The 24,387-nt window shown below is 51.3% G+C and overlaps 1 protein-coding gene across 7 annotated transcripts in view; it reads right to left on the minus strand.

The window, feature by feature from the left end:
• Window positions 1-24,387, minus strand: part of Agpat3 (1-acylglycerol-3-phosphate O-acyltransferase 3) — a 78,408-nt gene that overhangs the window by 12,818 nt on the left and 41,203 nt on the right. For 5 of the 7 annotated variants that reach the window (XM_051153354.1, XM_051153353.1, XM_051153355.1 and 2 more), the window contains 3 exons: window positions 3,836-4,062; window positions 863-1,032; window positions 95-256 (listed from right to left, as the gene is read on the minus strand). In XM_051153354.1, coding sequence (XP_051009311.1) covers window positions 95-256; window positions 863-1,032; window positions 3,836-4,013 — 510 coding nt within the window. In that variant the 5' untranslated portion in view covers window positions 4,014-4,062. Of the gene's footprint in view, window positions 1-94; window positions 257-862; window positions 1,033-3,835; window positions 4,063-12,469; window positions 12,492-12,874; window positions 13,032-24,387 lie in introns of those variants that run through there. The other 2 variants (XM_051153356.1, XM_051153359.1) reach the window with 2 other exon arrangements.

The following is a 24,387-nucleotide window of genomic DNA, read 5'->3' on the forward strand; positions in this document are numbered from 1 at the left end:
GAGAGTTCACAATTCTAGCTTGGGCCGTGTACACAGGAGGACTGAGGTGTATCTGCAAGCCACTGCCAGCTCACGAAGCATGCAGCGCACTCACCCACATGTACTCTGGGTAGTCAGCCAAGCGCTTCAGTCCCTCCATGACAGTGTCCTGGTCTTCCTCCCACTTCCTCTTGCAGAATACGATCTCTAGGAAGTACCATGTCCAGCCGATGAGAGGTACGTACAGCAGCTCCCTCTTAGCCAGCACCTTGGAGCTCTGCAGGGAGCAGGGAGGTCAGTGGCACCTGTCAGAGGTGGGAGGACCTGGCCAGAAGCCCTCACAGACTTGCCAGGAGCTCAGGCCTTATTTCTCCTGCTTCAAAGCATTTGCTATAAACGGGACCCTGGCTTATGAATGCATAACCCTTGGATCAACACCCTTCAAATACACGCAGGGGGCCACCCCAGAAACTACACAAGAGGCAGGTGTACCAGGAAACACTGGATAGCAGCACCTCAGTTCCAGGCCCCTTCCTGACTTCTACTTTTCTGGCATGGCTTAGGGGCTTTGGCTGCACTGAAATCCCTGGCCCTCTCAGTGGAGTTTCAATTCATCTGAGGCCACTCGGCTAACTACAATTATTCAGTTGGCCTAAAGTGGGGCCCTCTGAAAGGTAAAAGCTAGTGACAAGAAAAGAAGTCACAGCTAGTCCCAAGAAGAGGCAGGAAACTACAGAGGGTACCACATGGGAAGACACCCCGCCCCGCCCACCCCCACCCCCCATCAGCCATACTGCTCACTGTGAAGGGGGCCAATCTAGAGTTTTCTCCTAGGGTCCCATTCTGCCATCACTCACCCCGACCCCCTGGCCCCATGGCTCACCCCCAGCACGCCAAACCGCTCGCACATGGTCCACCCACAAAGGAAGTCGATCTCGAAGTTGTGGTTGAGGACAATGACCACGTGCTCCTTCCCAAAGTGGTCCTTGGTGGCCTGGTCGGTGAAGAGAGTGCACTCCGTGCAGGACCACCACTCCAGGAGCATGACCAGCTCTGCGGGAGGGTGGGGGGTCGTCAGCACTGCGAGATGCCTGCCCAGGGGCCCCCCGCCCCAGCCCTGCGGTTCTGCACAGGCTTCGAATGTGCCCTCTCAGACCCACTTCCATTTTCATCTAGAGGGGAACTTTCCAGTGGAAGTGAGTTCTGAGGGCACGAGACTGTAAGTTTCCCCAAATCACAGCTGGATTTGTGTAATGGAAGCTGGGCGGCCGCAAACAGAAGAAGCAAGGCCCTGTAGATAGATCTAAATGGGTGGCCTCAATGCACAGCCACCACACCAGGTGGATGCATACTGTACACCACATGTCCATGATCGCTACAGCCTGCTTGAGCTGAAGGATAGAAACTGTCCCTGGCAGGGAAGGAGAAGACATGCAGGGCTGAGGAACTAATAGTTGAAAAGTGATGGTAAGGTGGACTTGGTGACACTTTTGCCTACAACTGTCTGTGGTGTAAGCTGAGGTCCATCCATATTCAGTCTTGCCCACCCTAGGCCTGTGGAAGAGCTCATATGAGATCTACTGCTGCCCAGAAGGCACTAGGGGTACTATGGTCAGGAGCTCAGAGCATACTAAGTGGTTGACCACAGTATCTCCCCCAGAGTGAGGAAGGCCACCACAACTCAGCCTCCACCTGCCTGTGCCTCATAGGCCAGTGACAGATGCAGGATAAATGACCTTGGCATTGCCTGCCTCCTCTTCAAAGGTTAAGGGACACACATGTTCAACTTCATGAGAAGGTCAGGGGCCGAAGGTACCATGGCAAGAGCTTTGCATGTGTTTGTTCAGCACAGAACTTGAAAGTAGGTGAGTTCTGGTGAGAAGCACAAGCGGACAGGCACCTCATGCACACCATGGTCTGTAGTGGGAGTCACACTGATCGTGGCCAGGCATCTGAGGGTGGACCAGAGTGTAATTGCCAAATGTAGGATGGTCACAGGATGCTGTGTACTTCGGGCTCTGGCCACTGCTCCGTTAGCGAACCCCCAGAGTCCCTTACAATGACCTGGCCCCTGGGAGTGGAGTCAGGGGACACAGCCAGGTTCAAACATGGAGCCCATGAGTACTGTGAGGCCTGGGGGGGTGGGCGCAGGAGCTCTCACACAGTCCTGGGGGGGGCACCAGGTAGTGTAGCTGCTTCGGGACACTCCAGAGGGAGGGGTCTTTTTTTTTTTTTTTTTTTTTTTTTTTTGGGTTGTTGTTGTTTCCGAGACAGGATTTCCCTGTGTAGCCTTGGCTGTCCTAGATTCACTTTGTAGACCAGGCTGGCCTCAAACTCACAGTGATCCGCCTGCCTCTGCCTCTGGGAGGGGCCCTTAATGGTTTCCAAACACATCAGCACATGGCCAGAAGGGCATCCCATGCATGTGCCTGCATAAGAACACACACAGGTATGGCGCTGCTGCTAGAGACAGCCATTACCTTCCAGTCTGGCACAGGCTACTACCCAGACGGAAGGAAGTTCTGAGGCTTGAGCACCCAGAGGGTCCCCAGGACAAGCTCTTCAGTGCCGCGCACCCACCCAGCTCTGCTTGAGGCCAGGGCCCTGCTAACTGGCTCCTCTGCTCCTCCCAGGGGTGGCAGCCAGGAAATCTCACAGGGACACATCTGACTTTCTCCACACTCCCCACGATTGTTTCCTTTTCTTGCAGGACGTGATGTGTGCGCTGTTCTGGCTTCAGAGTGCCACTAGATGTGGGTGTCTGTCGTTTAACTTTTATCTGTCAATATTTGTGTGGTCTTGTCACTAAGACATGCTGTAGATGTAGGATTTGTAGTTTGCTCTTTGCGCAGCAGCTGTCACCTTTTGAGTCAGGCTGAGGAGGGAATCGGGCAGACCGTTGTCACTGGAGACTCTTTCTTGTGAGATGGCACATGCCCTCTCCCGTGGATGTGACACACACCATTCTGTCCCCACCCTGAGCCACTGCTATCCCTTCCTGCCTCCATCCTGTGACAGCCATGCAGCAACAGACTGCATACTTCTTTGTGTATCCGCTTTTTTTTTTTTTTCCCCTACTTAGAAATGCATTTGGAAGATGATTTTCTGGTACAGAAAGGCCACTCATTTCCTTGTTGTCTGTGTGGGTCCCCTGTGGAGGGACACGGGCAGGCCTAGCCTCCACAGGACAGCCTGGTTAGCTTTGGGCCCATATGAAGAGGACGAGATGAGGATGCCTGTGGGATGTGGACATCTGCAGAGCTCTTCAGGCTGTGCTCTTATTCTTTGAAGCAACAGAATGAATTGGCATCATGTGAGCTGTGGGCAGCCACATCCAGGTCCGTGCCACTCCCATGGTCCATGGGATGGGAGTAAGAGAAGTGTCATAGAAATGTGATAGTACACTCTGACAGACATGCGACACCCACACACTAGTAACTCAGGAGCACCCTTGTTTTTTACTGTACCCTGTAGTGTGAACAGGCAGAGGGGCATGCAGTACTGTGTGCTGGCAGCTGGGTCTCAGGTCACTGAGCCTTTTTCTCCTGGCTTTTGCTGGTTTGAAAGGACGCACAGTGTGCTTTCATAGACCCTAAGCAGTCTCCTTTAGTGTGAGTCACACAGCCTGACATGGAAATATCATGCGGTTGATCCCAGTAGTGTTACTTGGGACACCTGTTCACATGGCTCCTGGAAGGGTGTGATCTCAGGGGGCCTGAGCTGCACCTAACTCTATTCTGGGATGGGGTGTCAGGTGTGGCCCTGTCCTCACTGCCCTTGAGATCTCTGACAGGAGAAGCTCTCCTCGCCCCCAGAGAATCCCCTGAGCAAAGCCCGTATGGGTGGAGACACTTACGGCTCCAGAGCGAGTAGGCCAGGCGGCAGTTGATGCGGCGGTATAGCTGCTTGCTGATGGGCCAGATGGCCAGTGTGCACAGCTGGACGAAGTTGATAATCAGCCCGCTCACCACGAAGACGAAGCCAATGAGCAGGTGCACCACGAACTGCGTCTTCAGGTAGGCAAGCAGGCCCATGGTCGCTGCTCAGGGGCGGGCACACGGTCCTTCACTGAGAACAGCCGTCCTGTGAACCGCAGGGGGCAGTGATCAGTGTGCGCAGGGACTAGGCGTACATAGACTGGGGCCTGGACAGCCCTGTTCTCACTCACATGTGCACGCCCACCCTCGGCGCTCTAGTCCACCCCTACAGCGCACTGCCATCTACCACATTCAGCTCTGGATCTCTGGTGTCCCCAGTCCACCTTCAAGGTCAATGTCCTTGGGTTGAACCAAACCTGACGGGGCAGATAGACTTAGCCAAATGCTGGCCTGGAGCTCAGCTCACTCACTGAGAACACAGCTCTACTTCATAGCCCAGGATATCTCCTTATCTGCCTAGTCATCCAGCCAGAACTATCTAACAGTATCCCTAAGGCCATCTGACTTGTCACTGCTGCAGACCACTGACCTCAAGCATCACTCTCGACTCCCTAAACACCCCAATGATAGACCTATAGCCTGCTTCCTCCATGCTGACCACACACCACTGCCAGGACTGTTTCTTTGCTGCTTTTTTGACTTTGGTGCTGTATACAAGAATGCCACTCAGCCTTCACACCGGCTCCTCCTACTCCACTCTGCTCTTGATTGAGAAATTTCTGGTCCATCAGAGCAGGTAAGTGTGGGGAAGGGCCTGGTCTCAGTGACCAGGGTGTCTGTCTGTCGGCCCAGGTGCTTTCAAAAGAAGGGGTTTTTGGTTTCGTTTTGAGGTTGGGTGTGTGTGTGTGCGTGTGCGTGTGCGTGTGCGTGTACGTGTACGTGTGTGTGTTTTTAAAGGCAGGGTCTAACTAGCCCTGGCTAGCCTAGACCTCATAGAGATCTGCCTGCCTTCGCCTTCAGAGAGTTGGAGCTTAAGGCATGCGTCCTCAGACCATCAAGTTGATACCTACATTTCAAACCCATGTTAAAATATGCAGGGTTTGGGGGCCAAGAGATGATTCAGCAGTTAAGATTACTGTCTGTTCTTACAGAGGGAATCAAATCCCATTATAGATGCCACTGAACCAAACGTACCTTCATAATTCTGAGCCCCTATATTGCATAGCGCAGATGGGTACTCATACGAGAGAGAGAGAGAGAGAGAGAGAGAGAGAGAGAGAGAGAGAGGGAGAGAGAGAGATCTTTTAAACAAATAAAATAAATGTGCAGAATGTATAGCATCTGGCATGCTGTAAAGCATGATTTTTTAAAGTGCAGTTTTAAAGCCGGGCATGGTGGCACATGCCTTTAATTCCAGCACTCGGGAGGCAGAGGCAGGCGCATCTCTGTGAGTTCGAGTCCAGCCTGGTCTATAAAGTAAGTCCAGGACAGCCCAAGCTACACAGAGAGACTCTGTCTCAAAAAACAACAAAATAAAACAAAAAAGGTGCAATTTTAATCTTGTAAATGCAAGCGTAGACACTGACTAGAGGTCTGGCGTCCCTGTGGATGTTGCACAGCCTCTCTGTGGACACATTCTGCTTGCTCCCTCACTGTGTATTTCCACTGTGGTTTTGCCGCAGGATTTTATCCCCACATGGCACAGCAAGACTCTCTTTGGCTTGAAATTATGCTTGAGAGCTTTTTATTGACTTCTGTGACCTGGTGTCCCAGCAAAGCTATGAATCATTTCAGCCTCATCTGCACGCTTCTGGCACAGAGGTGAGGCGTCTCAGACCTCAGACCTCCACACAAAAACTGTGGCCACCTACTTGCAGAGCTGTCATCAGGGCATGAGCTTGACCCCTGTGGCAGCAGCACAGAACATCCACCTGCATCCTGGGACATCTTACAGAGCTTCTCAGGGCTCCACAGCCATCTGGGGGCACAACCCACCATCGGAAGGGGACACTTCCTCACGGTCATTTCAGGTTCAACATTTTTGGCCAAGAAAACTCCACAAGGATGACAGGCAGCTCGCGCACTGAGGACACCTGATACCAGCACTGGGGAAGTGATGCCACTAGACATGTTTGTCGTAAGTGCATGGTGTCAGCTAGTTACCACAATCCCTGAGAGTGGGCTGCCCCTGACCATGAGGAGTGTTACCTGCCAGTCTGCCATGTCATCCTGCAGTGGGATGGCACTGTCAGACTTATACCCTCTTTCTCCCATGCTCTCTCATTTCACGACTCCTGCCCTGGCATCTAATAGCTGTGATGATATCTGGGCTCCGGTGTGATGTATGGTCTCTTGTCATCTTTGAAGACTGGATGTGAACAGAAGCTTAGATATGGATTCTGGAGCTTAAATGTCCAACAGCTGGTGGACAGGGTGGTCCCTATAGGCCACACAGTGGCTTCCTGGGCTTTTCCATAACCCTCATTAGTTGAGTTTAGCATACTCCCGAGGCTAGCTGGCATTAGAACATCTTGCCCCTGAAAGAGATGTGGTTCTTCCTGGCTTTCCTTATGGCACTTGAACAGGCTGTCAGAACTAGCACCTTCCTGGGTTAAAGGAGGGTGGCAGGTGAGAGACAAGCCAGCCTTGGCTTTCAAGGAACAGTTAAACTGCTTGCCAGTTGGGGAGGAGGAAGCTAGTGGCTCAGCAAATCTGTGCAGATTACAGGGTTAGCTACACCAAACAGTAGCATTGGCATCAATCTAAGTGTGCCCTTGTAGGGGTCTTACTCAGACCCTCAAATGTTACCACTGCTGAAAGCAGAAGGATTTCCCTGGGAGGAGGACTAGGATCCTGAACCGGACTCTCTTTCCACAGATACAAGTGGGACTCTTTTTTAGTTAACTGTTGCTGCTCTTTGCTTGAGCTATCTGGGGCATCAGCAGGACACTGAACCAGCCTACTGCACCCAAGGAGGGCCTTACCTGATCCTCTGCCCTGACTGTCTCCTTGATAGAAATAAACTGAGTCTTCCCCCCAGTAGTGGCAAGCCCCTAGGACCTCAGAATGAGACAAAACTTAGAGACGAGGGCTCCACAAGATGATGAAGGTAACTGTGGTTGTTTCTGGTCTGATGGCCCATATGCTTGGTGGAGAAGAATGAAGGCACAGCCAGGTAGAGGCGCCAGCTCTGCTAGCCACTGAACCAAACTGTGGGTCTTATCTCCAGAGTTCTGAGCCCCTAAATTGCACAGTACAGTCCAAGGCCTGTGTGCTCACATGTCTCTCACAAATACACAGGCTTCCTGGGTTCCTGATCCGAGATTTGGGAGACCTGTAGGTCCCTCTTCTCACAGCTGACTTCTTGGTCACAGTTAGTCCCCATCCTCCCACTTCCAAGGAGCCTCTCCATCATCCTTAGTCTCTTTGCCCTTCTTCCCTAGGGACCACTTCCCAGAATGCCCTCTTTTCTGTCAGAGCACTGTCTCTCCAGAGACACCCCACCCCCTTCATACCACACTGTACGGTTGAAGGGTAAGAGTCTTTCAGACAGTGTGGCTGGCATTTAGCAGGCGGGTTGGCAAAGGGAAAACACTGAATATGGAAAATGAGCTGTTTGTGGAAGGAGACTCAGTCACAGGGAAGACATTTGCATGTGGGTTTCAGTGATCCATTTCTGGTTCAGAGGACTGACACAGCTGTCACCTTCCTTCCTGTCCCCCTCTTGCCCCATTCACTCACATTCATCTTCCATCTCCACTGCCCAACCCCTACCAAGGCCTGAATGTGCAGCAGGAGAGCAGTTTTGTGAGGGGCTGGGCCAAGGGCATGCCCGGCACGCCCTCTCCTTCTTTGTTGTATGTGGTGAACTCAGCCAGTCCAGAATTGGCACATGCTACAGAAGAATTACTAACAGGGATGACTAAGGGGACATACGGCATCAGAGACGGGACAGTACCTCAGACTGCCTTAGCCAGGTGCGAAATTCACTATTTATGACAGCCAAGAACAAAAATATAATGCCCAACCCTTTTGGGGCAGCCAAGTGGGTGTGGAAAATCACAGCGTGCTCAGGGCAGTGGCCCGGAGAGCCCTCGCTGCCTCCACCTTCCTCACACGATTGGGCACAAGGGTGGCTTCACCATCACAGCCTGTGAGAAGGAGTTAGAAGGGGCACAAGGCAGACAGACTAAGTGCTCGTGGCAGCTGACCAAGATGGCTACCCTGTGATGTTGTGGAGTGTTGCTGGGGGCAGGCCTGTACCTCTCCACAGGGATAGACCCTGTTCCTCAGGGCATATAACCAGAACAGACATGAAATAAACACAACCCAAGAGCAAACTTCAGACATTAGGCAAATTCGCCAGCAGACCATCTGGTCTCTCAGGATGATGAGAGACAAAGTATGAGCCCTTGCCCAACAGCCCACTTTTACCAGGCTCTGGAGGAAAAGGTGTCTAACTGTGGTGAAGGAGGAAGTGCCACTAGGACCATTTGCTCCACCTGGCCAGTACTGTCGCACTCAGCAAGAGGACAGGAGTATGGAGCAGAGCAAACATGGCACCCAGAATCCAAGATGGTGGAGCTATTGTAGGCTTCTGGCAATGCTGAATCCTGGTAGCTTTGTTCAGCCTTGTTAGTGCTGTGGAGCTGGTTACTCGGGGATCTACCAGGGTCGAGCTCCAGCAGCTCTGCTGTCTCCCAAGCATGAGCCTGTGGCTGTGTTACCTTTCGGGCAGGCAGAATATGGGGAGAAGAATGCCCAGGGCCAAAGGTTTCCTTTCTAGCAAGTGGGGTGTGGGCCCACAAGTGCTTAGTGACCAGATGGATGAAGGTATAGCAGCCCTTCGTGTGTCCAGGCTATAGGAAAGTCTGGACAGTGCCCACACATGACACACAACACAGGTGAAACGTGCTCAGCAACAGAGAATCCAGCTAAGTGAGGAGGCCCATGCGCCGGGCAGCCAGGGAGCTCTCTGAGCATGTGCAGAGTCAGTCCACACTGCTGTTTCCAGATGTGGGCTGACCCCTGGCCTAGGACCTGGCCTGGCTGCCTGGGTGGCAGTGGCACTTATGATTTACAGGGTTGCCTTCAGAGACCTTGAAGCCTACTGTGACCTTTGGCCATTAAGTGGGGACATTTGGGGTCAGTCTACTGGATGATGAGCCCGGCCTGGCCCAGGTCACCAGACCACAACCTTGGGGTAACTATCAATGAATGAGAACGATTCCAGGGGGATCAGAAGCACCTAGATAAGTCCAGATGAAACTGCTGACCCACATAACCATGGGGACGTGGGTGTGGTCTTAGATAAGCCATTTCAATACATAAGCTGTTTATAAATACCGCTGAAGGCCAACGGCCAAAGCTCCCCCACCACCTGGAACAAACTGACGCCAGTTTATAGGAAACACTGCCACCCAGGCAGCCAGGCCAGGAAAGAAAAGGCAAGCGACTCTGAAGAAGGAATGAGCATGGGCCTACAGGTACCACAGCCACAAAGCCTGTCCTTACCTGAGTGGCCGGGCCACATAATACACAGATCAAGAACCTGGGCCAAGGGTCGAGGCTCCAGCAGCAAGGCGCAGCCCCACCCCTCGTGTAGTGACAGCAGGCATTAAACGTCACACAACAGCCCCTCCAATTCCTGACAGAGCTCTTCTTTGTGGCCCCAGCACCATCCAAGGTTAGCTGCACCCACAGCACGGTCTGCAGCCTCAGGCCATGATGTCAGGTCTCTCAGGCAGCACCTCATGTGGGCCTTCTGGGCTCCAGTGGACTTGTGTTTCTTCTGGATTTAGACAAGTTTAAAAACTAACAACAGCTCCTTACAACCCAGGCTGAGTTCATGGGAATCTTGTAGCACTACATTTTCTTGACTAATGGGTTAGAAGGAACAATTAAACGTCACACAACAGCCCCTCCAATTCCTGACAGAGCTCTTCTTTGTGGCCCCAGCACCATCCAAGGTTAGCTAACAGCACCTGGAAGCTGAGGGTGGGGCACAGCCATCGCAGCAGCATACATCCCTGGGATCTGCGCACAGAGCCCCAGCCTAAAGCCAAACTACAAGGCCACATGTCAGTCTCCAGCTCTGTCACCTTGCACCAGCTTCCTCAGAAGCTGCCACTCACACAGGTGCAGCATACAATGTAGAAGGGATTGTCCCACTGTTACTACATGTGTGACTCCAGTCTGCAGTAAGCATGCTGTGACAATCAGCAGCGAGACTTCCCCGCCTTACAATCCACCCGATTCCTGAAAGAACTACTTTGCAGAGAACTGACTCCTCAGAGCAGGAGCCTGAGTCACAGAGAATCAAAGCCCACCCCACTCTCATCCAGCAGCAGGCCTACTGAGTCTCAGCGCTGCCAGGGATGCCAGCTGCGGTAGCTTTGGACCAGAGACAAAGAAAGCATCACTATCAGAGTGACAGATAGGTTATCCCAAAAAGCAGAGGCCAAGCAAATTGTGGGTGGCCTCTTTGGCCACTGGATAGGGGCCACGAAGCCACTCACATGGAACCAGCATGGCCTGGAGCTCCTCTGAACACTCTTAGAGGAGTCACAGGACTGAAAGGAAGTGAAAAAGCCCCTTTAGGTGCTTTTAGTATGGGATGGGTGATTGAGGCTGAGTCCTAATGGCTCCTAGGTTGTTTCTATACAAAGAGGCAGGAGGGCAGGGTAGGAGTGAGCCTTGGCAGGGAAGTGGACAATGGAGGCAGCAGACATCACTCTAATGACAGATCAGTCCCAGTGCCACCGAGCAACAAAGCAAGTGTTTAAAAAACCGCAGACCCTTTGCTTACCCCAAGTCCTCAGCTCCAGAATCTTTGCAGCCTCCAGGGTGTTTCTGATGGCTGCCTTGGCCTGAGCAGTGGTGGTGGTGTTAAGGGAAGTAGAGAGAGGCACAAAGCTCCCAGGCCTGATGACTACACAATGGGCCTGTGACAGGCCTCTGGGCTCACAGGTGTGGCTGTTTCTTATACCAGGATACCACCCTGGGTTAGGACAGAACGCCATGCTCCAAAACATGCTTGTATATAATGCAGGTGCACTTACACACACAAGAACACACACGTGAGTAACATACAAGTGAGCAGTACACATATACGTATAAAACACACAGGTATACGCACACACGTGCACATGTGTGTACACTCATATATAGCACATATTGTGGACAGCTACACAATGCAAAGTGCACACATGTACACTCACACACACATATGACTCCTCAGTCATCTTACACACAATACACACTAAGACAGAGTGCTCTTAGAGATGTGGGCAAGTACTTCTTGCACAATTACCATTACAGTGATCACTACTGTTCATACACGTCTCTACATACACTCCAGCTCACAGTACGAAACGCTAGCGGAGCTGAATCCCAGCTTTTCCTGGACATGGGCAGGGCTCGTCTCTCCTTCCCTCAGGACAAAGCCCAGGCCCCCGAGATGTGCGACCTTCCTTCATCCTGTCATAAGTCTGAGTTCCCCAGACCACCAACCACGAGACCCAGCTGAGAGGTAATGTCTGGCAAGGGAGGGGGTGGGGGCCACAGGGTGACGCGACAATGTCCTCAAAGCCTTCACGCACCATCTCCACTGCCTTTCTCCATGAGGTCCCTGACTGCCCCCCCCCCCGCCAGATCACTGAGGAGTCCTCCTGAGAGCTGCTCTCCTGGGCAAATCCTTAGTCAAGGACTAGGGCACTGCCACATTTGCATTAAGCTGGCACCATGTTCCATGCATTTAAACTAGATTTTTAAGAATATAGAGATTCAAATGCAACAAACTAAGTGGGTCTCAGCACAACTATCTCAGCCTCCACAGAGCACGTGATGGTGGACTGTTACCACTTGTGACCTGCAGCTACCAAGAAGACTGGCCCGCAAGGTGACCTCGGAAGGCTAGGGAAGGGCCCACTTTCTCTCATGCACTGGGGTCATCTACTCAGCAGCTGACCATTTGAGCTCCATGTCTGAATCTCAGCTCAGAAAACCTCAGTAGATGTGTTTTAAGCAAGAGAGAGTTTCTAAAATACTAATCCATCCAGGGTAACATAAGGGTAACATATGAAAAGCAACATAGGAAGAACAACATACAAACATATGGAAAGTTAAGTATGAGGAGTAACATATGAAGAACAGCATAGGAAGAGTAACATACGAGCAGTAACACACAAAGAGAAACGCCGAAAAAGTAACAAAGGCCACCCTTAACAAACAGCAAGGTCACGGTCCTCTGTGGTCACACCTGCAGTGCTATATAACCATGCGCAGCAGTAGCCTGTGGCCCTCCTAACACTCACAAACCCCAGCGCAACCCTAGGCTGCCTTCGACTTCTACTTGGTCCCCTTCAACCCTCCCTGGGACCTGTATTGCTGCAGTGGCCACTTGCAGAGCCTGCCACCTTGACACCCCTCCTCACTTGTCCTTTAGTACACCTAGTGCTGCCACAGGAGTTAGGCCTACAAGGGAAGCTGGCCTTCTGCCCATGAGGCCCCTGGACAGGCCTGGCATAGATCTCGCTAGAAGCGGCCGGACCCTTCAGGAGGCAGTCTTGTTCTGAAGAGCTCATCCATGAGGAAAATACGTAAATTCATACCTAAGTTCTCCTCACTCCACGCCCTACAACAGTTATCTTCTTGCGTATGGCCCTCTCTCTGCTGTCCCCAAAGTTTATGCCAAATTCAAGTTTTATGCTATAACTTATCCTAGTAGCTCCACCCCAGTGGCCAAGGCCAAGGCCCCCAAGGTCAAGATGCCCCATCAGGCCGCCCAGCCTGGCTGGCTGCCTGGGGACTGGTACAACTTTCTTGTCGTTGAGGAATGAGCGTGGCTTTCTATGTCCGGGAGGCAAGGCTCCTTCTGCTCAGAGAGTGAGTGACTAGGGAATCTAGGTCAGCAGGGTCAGTGCCCGCAGAGCCACTCTGAGCCTGCCCTGCCCTGCCCTGCCCCTCACGGCAGGAAGCAAGACCTCCATCAGGGCTCCTTAGCTGCCCCTCCTTACCTCTCCTTCTCTGCCTGCACTCTGGGTTTCAGATGGTTGGGGTCCTGGCTGGGGGAGTCTTCAGCCTCCTCCCACAGCAGGGCAACAGGACTCAGCGGGAAGGAGTAAGGATAGCGCAGTGACCACTCAGCTATGTCCCGGAGCACAAAAATAGCCATTCTGCCAAGTGGGTGAAACGTCAGGGCTGGCTGTGTGGCCAGCTCATGTTCATACTTGGCACATGAGAGAGGCAGCGCTTGTGGTAGGAGGCAGGAAAGCAGTGTGCCAGAAAGCAAGCCTTGCAGCAGAAGCAGCAGCAGCAGAGGTGCCCAGGCTAGACTGCCCACACTCTCAGCAGCCTTACCACCTCTTGCTCCACAGGGCCCAGCTTCAAGCAATGCTGTACTCCCAAACCACAGGAAGCTGGTGGGTGGAACAGTGCTACATAGAGGGGCTCACACAGGAAGGCGATGCTCTCGTGGCCTCCTCACTCTAAGCACAACTCAAGTCTTTTAAACTTTCCGCCTGATTTCACCAATGAGGAAGCAGCTGCAGCTAGGCCATACCACCACATATCAGGCCTGCAGTGTAGGGTCTTTCCCATAGTTACTTCCGCGCGGAGCCCTCTGCAGCCTCACTGCCCCTCTATAGTGGGCGAGGACAATAGTCCCTCCCTCTGTGGATTAAGGGCCCAGGCCCAGAGACTCAGTCTGGGATTACTGAGCAGTAGTGGAATGACCCGGTATCAGCTGATGGAGACCACTGATTACAGCAAGGCAAAGCAACAGATAGAAGGAGAGGCTGGTTCTAGGCTCTGTCTAATGACAGCGGGGAGACAGAGATGAAAGCTGAGCAAGAACTACAATCCAGAAGAGGATGAAATGGACCTCCATGCTGGCCACCCATCAACAAGGCTAGAGCCAGGGGCATGCTGGTTCTTCCCCTAAGGGGCAGAGGTATTTTCTTACCAGTTCACCCCAAGCTTATCTGGTGCCATCCATACAGGTGTGGTCAATGGCAGCTTGTGGGGAGGGGGAGATATTTCTGGCTGACATACTGAGAAGCAAGGGTACACCAAGAGTTGGGGACGCCCAGTGTCACACAGTATGGCCTGAGAGCCGCCAGGAGGGCAGCGTGGCAAAGCAGATTCAAGAAAGTGCCTTAACTTTCAAAACCACAGTTGACTGCTCCCCTGGCATACAGTAGGCAGGTCGACACAGGGACTCATAGCCTTCTCTGTTAGGGGCCCAGCCAAGGCCACCTAGGGGCTAAGGGCAGACAGACTTAGGCTCTTTGCAACCCTGGGTCCAGCATGCAATTCAGGCTCAACTTCTGTATTGTCCCCAGCCAAACCACCCACATGGCCCTCCAGGTCAAAGTGGAGTAACAGTGATCCACAAGTCCACAGCCTCCAGAAGCTACCAGGACATTTACAACTCTAATTCTCACACATCCTTGGAGTCTAATAATTTCCCTTTTAAAGATTTGGTTTTTGAAAGGGAAAAACCCACTTTTGCCATCACCCCAAAAATGTGGTGAATTGACTACAGAGACACTGCCACTGGAGGTACCTGGCCCAAGAAAGGCACAATGAAGACCCCTAAGAAGGGGGGCTGAGTGCTCAAGGCACAGTCACAGGGTCCCACAATAGGTCAGCCACTGTAGCCACTGCAGTGGCTGGGACATGCACTGACCAAATGCTAGCTGCAGACTCCTTACTGTTTGGTCTAAAACATGCATACACCAAATGAGTACATTATGAAATACAGGTGCCCCTTCCCCTGGGAGACATTAATTATATGTCCTGAAAGTAGCCTCTGGCTTATGGAGCACTAGGGCTTGGGGCTCTTTTCATATTTTCTGGCATGAAGTAGTTACTTACACAACAATGAAACATTAAAAACTGTAAGGCAAGTGGGCATGGTAGCATGTAACTTTAATCCCAGGACTCCGAAGGCAGAGGCAGGTGAATCCCTGTGAGTTCAAGGCCAGCCTAGTCTATGAAGTGAATTCCAAACAGCCAAAGATATGTAGAGAGACCCTGTCTCAAAACCAAAGATGAATAAAAAAAGAAAACTGAAAGACAGTATTGAAGCTTATAGCTCAACGGGACATCTATGGCAGAGAAGGGTAGGACTGTGTCATTGGAGACATTTTGTCTTTACTTCATGGTGCTGGGAAAGGAATCCAGGACCTTGAACATACTTGGCAAAGGTGCTGCCTATGACCTCTGCACCCAGCTAACCAGCTCAGCAGAACCTCCCAGAAGCTCTGGACTATGCAGGGCCGCATACACCTCGTGTGGTGAGCCAGACCTCATGTGCCCAGGAATAGCGACTGGCACCACGTTTGTCATCTGGTAGCTTGTCTCTGGATACAGCTGCTCTTTCTCCTGCAGCTCTCACTTCCCCAGCAGCACCCTGTGTGCGAGGCAGTTTCTCAGAGAGAAACTTCTACAAATCAACATTGCCAAGAAAAAATACAGGCCACACAAATGATCCACAAGGCAGCCTGACATGTTGGGGGCTCTGGGGTTTCAAGGCTTCTTACATGTCCATGATTGTGGCGAGTCGGAATGTTACAGGGCCAGAGCCAATTTACCCTGGGCTATCTCAGGCACTTAGGCACCATTCATAGCCCACCTCTGTGTTTGATGGAGGAACTGAGTCCCCTAGCTCCTGCCAGGCGAGGGCTAAGAATGTCGTCAGACAGCATCCGAGGCCTCCATCCGAGACTTCCCCACTTGACTTAACAACCTACCAGATGTTTCCACCGATGTATTTTCTGACTATTTAATGTATGGCTCTCTGTTCGGCTACTGCACCACGCATCTGTTACTACGCAGGAACATGGTACTTGGGGATAACCTGCGCTCCTGGGCCATGGCCACGGGTATCTGGCTCTAGAACAAACTCCTATCTCCTTGAGGTGGGAGCTGTGTTCCTCAGGGACAGTCCTGGGCACCCAAATGTGGGTCACATGGATCAGAGCGAGGTTCTGGTGTCAGCCTTCCCAGACTGTCCCGGGGGCCTCCTCAGCTGTGCTGATAAGGCAGGTGGGCATGCTAGCGTGTAACTTTAATCCCAGACTCCCTGGGGCTGGGAGCTCCCTAGGCTGGGTGGATTCTATGCATTCTGAACTAGTTGTTAGAGTCAGTACAAAGGCAAGAAGACAGAGAAATACTCTTGATAGTAGCATCCCTGTGGAAAGGTGTGTCTGTGTTTTATGTGTGAGCAGCGATTGGTTTGCCTATAGTTGCTTTATTTGGAACAAAACTCAATCTTCCCCTAAAATTCTTAAAAGTAGTAGATTGACTACTTCAGTCACTTCATTTATGTTTTTTTTTTTTGTTTGTTTGTTTTTTGTTTTTTTCCCCATAACACTATGTAGCTCTGACAGTCCTGGAACTCACTATATAGACCAGGGTAGCCTCAATTCACAGAGACCTGCCTGTCTCTGCTGCCCAAGTGTGGGGTTAAAGATGAATTTCACCACACCCAGCTCATTTTACATTTTTAAACTGTGCTCAAATTATTATTCTTAGCATACCTAATATAAGACATGTGTGTAAACTTTAGGATGGCTTTTTGTCATTGTTGTTGTTATCCATTTTTTCTTTTTTTGAGACAGGGTTTCTCTGGGTAGCCTTGACTGTCCTGGACTCACTTTGTAGACCAGGCTGACCTCGAACTCACAGTGATCTACCTGCCTCTGCCTCCCAAGTGGGAAACCCCGCCTCAACAGCATGGATGGTGAGAACCAACACTCACAATTGTTCTCTCACATGCACACATGCACCATGGCACATGAGTGACTTTACTCCCACATGCAAAATAAAATAAAATAAAAACCTTTAAAAAAAAAAGAATTTCGGGCTGGAGAGATGGCTGAGAGGTTAAGAGCACTGTCTGCTCTTCCAGAGGTCCTGAGTTCAATTCCCAGTAACCACATGGTGGCTCAAAACCATTTATAATGAGATCTGATGCCCTCTTCTGGCAGTCAGGCACACATGTAGGCAGAACATTGTTTACATAATAAATAAATAAATAAATCTTTTTTTAAAAAAAGAAAAAGAAAAAGAATTTCAACTACTTGGGGCCTGTGCTGGCTAGTTTTATGCCAAATTGATACAAGCTAGAGTCATCAGAGAAGAGGGAGCCTTGATTTTAAAAAAATGTCTAAGATTGGGCTCCAGGCAAACCTGTGGATCATGTTCTTAATTAGTGATTGATAGGGGAGAGCCCAGGCCATGGTGGGTGGTGCTGCTACTGGCCTGGAGGTTCTGGGTTCTATAAGAAAGCAGGCTGAGCAAGCCATGGGGAGAAGCAAGGCATTGAGCAGCACCCCTCCATGGCCTCTGCATCAGCTCCTGCCTCCCGGTTCCTGTCCTGCTCGAGTGCCTGGCCTGATGCACTTAGATGTGTAGATATAAGCCAAATAAACCCTCTCCTCTGCAGCTTGCTTTTGGTCATGGTGTTTCATCACAGCAATAGAAACCCTAAGTGGGACAGGAGTATTTCTCTGAATACATAGTTGTGAAACTTACTTTAGTGGGGAAATATGTAAGATTTGACCTGTTACACAAAACTATCATTGTACCTATGGTCTGGGTTGATGGCTAGATAAATACGGCACTAATTGTCAAAATTGGCAGACGCCTTTATCCTTAGCCTACAGCACACTGGTGACTCGAAGATCTACCTCTCTAGAAAAGTGTTATCTGCTTGTAAAGTGTCAGGAGAGTCCTGTAAACACTAAGGACTGTACAAGCAATCTCCTTCAAAGAATATATTGTGCACCATCATAAGGACCTTTAAGCATGATTATTAAAAGTTCAGAGTTGGTCACTGAGCTCCCACAGTCAGCTTCTGGGAGAGGAGGAACAAGAGAGAAGCAGAAAACACCATGGCTAGTTTCCTCAACCGGAGGGCAAGTCACAGCAGCAAGACTCCCTTCAGCCAGAGGGAGGGGCTGTGCTGGTACAATCCTAAACTGGGAATAGAGAGAAACACTAACCCCACCGTGAGGGTATTATTGTGGCCTCACCAACATCATTCTTTCTTGCCTCCCAGACCTCCTGCCTCACCTAGACCAATCTGTCTGTTTAAGAAGATTCGGGGATTTTTCATTATCATAAAACACTCTTTTCGTTATTCAGTATAATTTAGATTTTTAAAATTTCGACTTTAAGTCTCCTCAAAGTGAATCCATTCTGGGATACCTCCACTTTAAATCCAACATCTTAGAGCCCAAGACAAATAAACTACTAAAGAAAAAGGAAAGAATGTTAAACAGGTCCAACCAACTGGATTACTAAGTTTCTACTGATATTAAAAACCATTAAGATATAACAAATGGTCTAAAACAAACAAACAAACAAACAAACAAACCAACCCTATGACACTCAGACGTCTGACTACAGTAAGAAGTGTTAGTGCTAAGTATCTGGGCTGACTCTTATCTAAATTATAATGTATTTTTTAAAAAATCTGTTTCTCGGGCTGGAGAGACGGCTGTTCTTCCAAAGGTCCTGAGTTCAATTCCCAGCAACCACATGGTGGCTCACAACCATCTGTAATGAGATCTGGTGCCCTCTTCTGACATACAGGCAGAATGCTACATACATAATAAATTTTTTAAAAATCTGTTTCTCATCTGAAGAGAATAAGCTGACTCCTGCTGTCAGAAGCACTAGGTGGCTTTCAGGGTAAATAGAGTGAATCGGCCTTGAGGTCAGGAGGTAGCATGGCCCCATTCCAGCACAGCGAAGCCTTGAAAATCCTCTAAGCCAGTCGTGAAGTTATCCAGGTCTGAGCAGCAAACAACAGCTCCATTTTCCTAACAAGTAACAAAGTGGCCATGTTAAGCCCACATGATCAGCCCATGTGATCAACTCACTGATCCCAAGGAAGGGTCAGAACAGGGGCTTGCTGAAACGTGAGGCCAGGAAGTTGTATGCTCCATCCTGAAGGTGGCCAATCATCTCCCTACAAGGCTCTAGCCAGCTGCTTCATCAAATCATTCAAGTTTATACACCCTGCTGTGGGTGTCACCAAGCCAAGCTCCTTTCTCAGTGCACATGGGTGAAGCTTCAGGTACACACACACACACACACACACACACACACACACACACACACACACACACACACACACACAAAGCGGCCACAAGTTCCACACTCTGCACAGCGCTATTACTCCAGTTGAGGCTTTGCCTCTGGTTACTTTTCTAAAAGAAATGGCTCCTGACTGCTTTGACTCAAATAACAGGAAAGAACAGTAGTCCAACTCTGAAAAACTTTTGAGGCAGGCCCCCATGGAGGCTTCTGGGGGGTTGGTACATTCAAAATGGGATCACACTTCAATATGGGGTTCCAAGGAGTTCCCACACTGCACAGGCAAAGCAATAAATAGCCTTTCTCCACTTTATTGCTTCTTAGATTTCCCCCTCTGAAATGGGCAACTTCTTAAGGCTGTGCAGCAAACAAATTATATTGACTTGAACATGGAAAGCACAGGGCAGAGCACGGTCTGAGCCACTGCACCCAGGGCTCACCCTGCATACTGCTCTGGGGAGGTGCCTGGTGGGTGTTCCTAACCGGGATGCCTTTCATAGAACTCAGCCACATGGATCTCCCATCTTAAGACCTGACTAGAGATGCTGTGACAGCACAAGATGCTGGGACCTTCAAGAGATGGTGCATGTGTCCTTGGGAGTCAGCGTGCTGTCTTTCCAATCACTGCGAGGTCTTAGCAGATTTGTTTTGTTTTATTTTTTGAGACAGGGTTTCTCTGTGTAGCCTTGACTGTCCTGGACTTGCTTTGTAGACCAGGCTGGCCTCAAACTCACAGCGATCCACCTACCTCTGCCTCCCAAGTGCTGGGATTAAAGGCGCACGCCACCACCACCCGGCAAAGCAAGGTTTCCTGAGAAGACACTGGAGATGGAGGCAAACCTGGAGTCTCTAGAACAGGGAGCTCTTGCCTCTGTTCCCTGGGCTCAATACAAGGAGTGTTCTTTCAGGCGATCCTTTCCATTTGTGGCTCAGACAATTGTTTAGTCAGCTGTAACCCATGTCCAAAATACAGAGGTCAGAGGTCACGCAGAATAGGAACCAGCATGCCCCTGGCACGCAGAGCAAGGGCCCAGCTCTAGTGCTACAGAACAGGCACCATGCCTTCCCCGTCCTTAGCTGACTCCTCTAGAGCTCCAGACTGTATGACCTGCCCATGTCACCCAGTGCTAACTCCCTGGGTGCCCTGTGAGCTGCTGCTGTGAACCGGAGTCCTCACCACCTGCTACCTGGCCAGGACCCAAACCCTGAAACGATGACGACGGCATGCACGTTCGCTTCCTGGGGTCTGGGAATCCGGTACTAAGGGCGGCCCCTGCCTCACAGAGGTCTAAAGTCTTTATCAAGAAACTGAAGCACCCTCCTTCACTAGAGCTAGTACACCCCGCTCAGTGTCCACACTGTTTTTCTCCACTGGATCCACACGTGCCTCTGTAAACAGCCTCAACTGCTTTTATATAACCAAGGCCCTAGGTCAGGTCTTAGGGCCACTGCCCACTGCTCCATCTACAGTCGCTGTTGTCATTAGAAGGGGAGGCAGCATCGACGGATCCATGGGAGAGACGGCTTCAAAACAGGGTGACCTGTACCCATCCCAGCATGTATCACAGTGTTCCTCACTCAGCACACTCCTGACCCAAGGCCAGTTTGGATTTCCCTGTATCACATGATGGCAACACCCAAGGCAGAAACACTGGCACCCTCACATGGTGGCCTTATCAGCCCATCGCCTTTGATCTTTACAGAGCCACAGCAGCATTGTGTCCCTACCTCACTGAGGAACGCTGGAGACCTGAAAGCCGATGTGTGGCATGAGGTGGCCATGGTGTTCCCATGCGAGGTCTGGCATAGCCCAGCTCATCACAGAGCTCAGAGTCTCTGTGATGGGAACCCCCCAGTCAACTCCTGTTCCACTCACAGCTTCCATGTAAACCGTTTCACTCAGCAGAGAGGACAGCGAAGTACAGAGGCAGGAGTGTGAAGGGGGCAGGAGATGGTGGAGAAAACACCCAATAAACTTCGCCAATCAAGCCTCCCAGCTTGAAAAGATTCAGCACCAGTGCCCCCATAGGACACGGGGGACACCTCTGAACTACTTCCAACATGATTTAAGACCTGGGAGATCAGAAGAGCTCCTGACCCTCAGCCCCTTCCAAGCTTTTATGGCCCCAGTATGGAAGCCAAAGGATAGAGTAGACTCTTAGAGGCAAAAGTAGCCACCCAGAGTCCCACTGCAGCACCCACACCCGTACCACCCACCTCCACAGTGCTGTACTTGCACTGGCACTGTACCACCTGTACCCACAGTGCCAGCAGCCATATAACTCAACATTGCCTGCATCCATACAACCTGAATCTGCACCTACCCGGCCTACAGCCCCATCACGCACCTGCGTCACTCATACCACAATGCCCAAACTCACACTGCCTGCACCAGGCCTCCCCCTCACCAGTAGAAGTAATAGGCCAGGGCCACAGACAGCAGGGCGACGCAGACCCCAGAGAAGAGGCAGGTTGAGGAGCTGGCCAACATCGCTATCCGGTCTCGAGAGCTTGTCAGAGATGGCGAGGAGGAGGCTGGCCGTGAGCGCAGGTCTCTGGCAGATAGGGCACAGGCTCAAGGAGAGAGGAGGTAGGCTGTGCCGAGAACCATGCCCTGCAGGACTCTCACAGCCAGAAACCACCTAGCGACAGAGGCAGCCTGGTCTCGGGGCCACTGCTGCAAGCTCTACTGTCGGACACACACTAATCCAATAAGAAGCTTTTCCAGGAGCTATTATAACATGACGCAGGTCACTGGGCCCTGACCAGCACTGGACCTATGGCTGGGACTCAAGAGAACCATAGGTGCCTTACCTAGTGGACAGAGGCTCCAGGTCCGAGTCCCAAGTTCCGTGCCCAGACACTGTCCTTTGGGTTCCAGTGTCCCATGCCCTATAAGAAGAGTCATTCCACAGCATATGGAAGCTGGAAATGCTCAGTGCCCTGTGCTCTGTGGCTTCCAGAGCAAGATTTCTGAATCCAAATGGAAGGAGTGTAAAAGCTAAGCAGAAAGATGCCAAACTAGTGAGGCAAAATGACCCAGTGGCCAGAGCGTCGCTCCAGGGCCCATCCCCAACACAGATGGCCCTCAAAGCTCCACCCACAGGATGTCAGACATAGCTCATCAGGGCAAAGCTTGGCCAGGGCTCCCACTAGTGTCTTCTCTTGTAGGGACCTGGGGGCCCTGTTGTTGACAGGAAAGGCATTGCACACCACAGTCTTCCACAATTCCCTCGTCAGGAGCCCTTCTGCCTGGTTGCAGTCTCCGACCTGCTTTGTCCTTGTGCATAGGGCACCTTCTAAGACATCAGCGTCCACTCTGAGCCCTGAGATCCATGGAAGCTGTGGCCAGAGCCTCCAGCACAGACTGGGTACCACACTCAGCTTTCTCTGGGCCACCCTAGTGAAGGAACTGCGGCGGAGGGTTGCCCTGGAGCAGTACCAATTTTTTCCCAACACAAGTCTTTAGGAGGCTCAGTGCAGCTATCTTAACCCATGCAACCACAGACACCAGCATCATGCCACTAGGAGCTCCTGCATCCCCCACTCGCCCTTAGGGGGATGCTAGGTAACAGACACTTGTCACTGGCTGCTGGGGGGGAGGGGGAAATCTATAGTGATAAGAGCAATCAGTCACCTGGAAGATCAATATTGGGCTCCCCCTCCTCAACCCTCAGCCTTCATGACTATTTCTAGAACTGGATTTGATGTATGAAGCAAAACAGAGTATTTGAAAAGTCAGGAATTCCTTCTCCTTGCCTCGGGCATTTCTTTCCTGTTAAAGAACCCCTCCCTGGTGAGACAGGCACATTGGGAAATGAAGGAAAGATTCACTCAGTCACGTTAGGATACTGGCCACTGGGCAGGGGCAGGCAGATGGAGCCACCTGTATAGCTCCCACTGGGAGGACGTCACCCCTTCCCCAGATTGGCATGTTTATGCAGCCTCAGGAGGGCCACTTTTGCACTAACTCAAGGCAGATGGCTGCATGTGCAATGTTGTCCCCACACTTCCTGGCTGAGCGTGGCATCACCCATGCAACAGGGAGGTCCAGCTCCTGGGAAACCAGGGCTGCCCTAACTAAAAGCCGCCTGCGAGGGGTGGTCTTCAAGGTAGTTTGTAAGATGCCCAGAGCAGCAGTGGCTCCCAGAAGGCAGGGTTCAGAAAGATACTCCCAAGGCTGCATCACACTGTGATGGCCAAAGCAGGGAAGGTGTCCACAACAAGGGGCCAGACCTGCAGTGAGAAGCATGACTGAGCCCAGAGTGGACCCACACAGAGTGGCCCCAGGGCAGCCAGCTTAGGGCAGAGTCTACTTTTCCAGCTGAAACTACAGGGCCCACACCTGAGCGCACTCACTGTCCTTGGGTGTGGGTGAGGAGCACTCTTATCTAAAAGCAAACATGGCAGTAGCCCAGACAGTATGTGAACAGACCATGTGAACTAGCTGAAAGACTGCCGTGGACATGGCACTGGGGACAGGCACCCAGGCAACCCACGGCCTGCTGTGGATCAGCCCATTTTCCTTAAGGTAGAAGGAAGATGCAGCTCACAACAAGACTTCAACAAGGTTCTGATGAAGCCCTGGATTCCACTCGGAGTGCTTCTACTTCAGGTCCCCAAGAACCTGAAGAAATGGACCCCCTTAAACATAGCCCTGGCTGTCTTGGAACTCACTATGTAGACCAGGCTGGCCTCCAAATCACAGAGATCTACCTGCCTCTGTGCTGGGAGTAAAGTGTTTATACCACCATGCCGGGCAAGATTCAAACTTTTTAAATTGGCCAGGACCAGAGAGATAGTTCAGCAGGTTAAAGCACTTGCTCCCAAGCCTGATGACCCGAGGTCAATTCCCAGAATCCGCCATGATAGGAAGAATCAACTCCTGGGAGGCATTCCCTGACTGCCACATTTGCACCATGGCTACAATAACTAAATCCCTGCTATAAATAAACAAATGAAGCGGGCCAGTCTGCCGTCTACAGGCCTCGTTACTGTCTGCAGATGTGACTTGCTAAGCTGGGTCTGGTAGTACATACCACTCCTGGAACCTGCAGAGATTCCATGACGCTGTCATCTCATCCCTTTGTCCTCTGTCTCGGCCCCTTCCCTGTGCATCTGGACTGCCCTTAGGGTGGTCCTCAGGGTAGGGAATTGCTGTGGGCGGCCAAAGTTTGGCTGATGTATCACTGTATGCCCATCTCTTCTGGAGTGCCAGCACATAGCCTCTTGTCTGGGTCTGGCTCTACTCTTGGCTCTCTGGCCTGTGCCCCATGGTATAGCCAAAGTGATATGTTTCCACGTTCACAGGTGATGGCCCTCCCCACGGCTGGTACCTGCTCCATCCTGCAGGTGAACTCTCCACTGCAGGCCTATGACGCTCTCCAGGGCCTCAGCCATGCAAAACGCTCCACTGTGG

The sequence above is a fragment of the Acomys russatus genome, chromosome 11 (assembly GCF_903995435.1).
Source record: "Acomys russatus chromosome 11, mAcoRus1.1, whole genome shotgun sequence".
Lineage (NCBI taxonomy): Eukaryota > Metazoa > Chordata > Mammalia > Rodentia > Muridae > Acomys > Acomys russatus.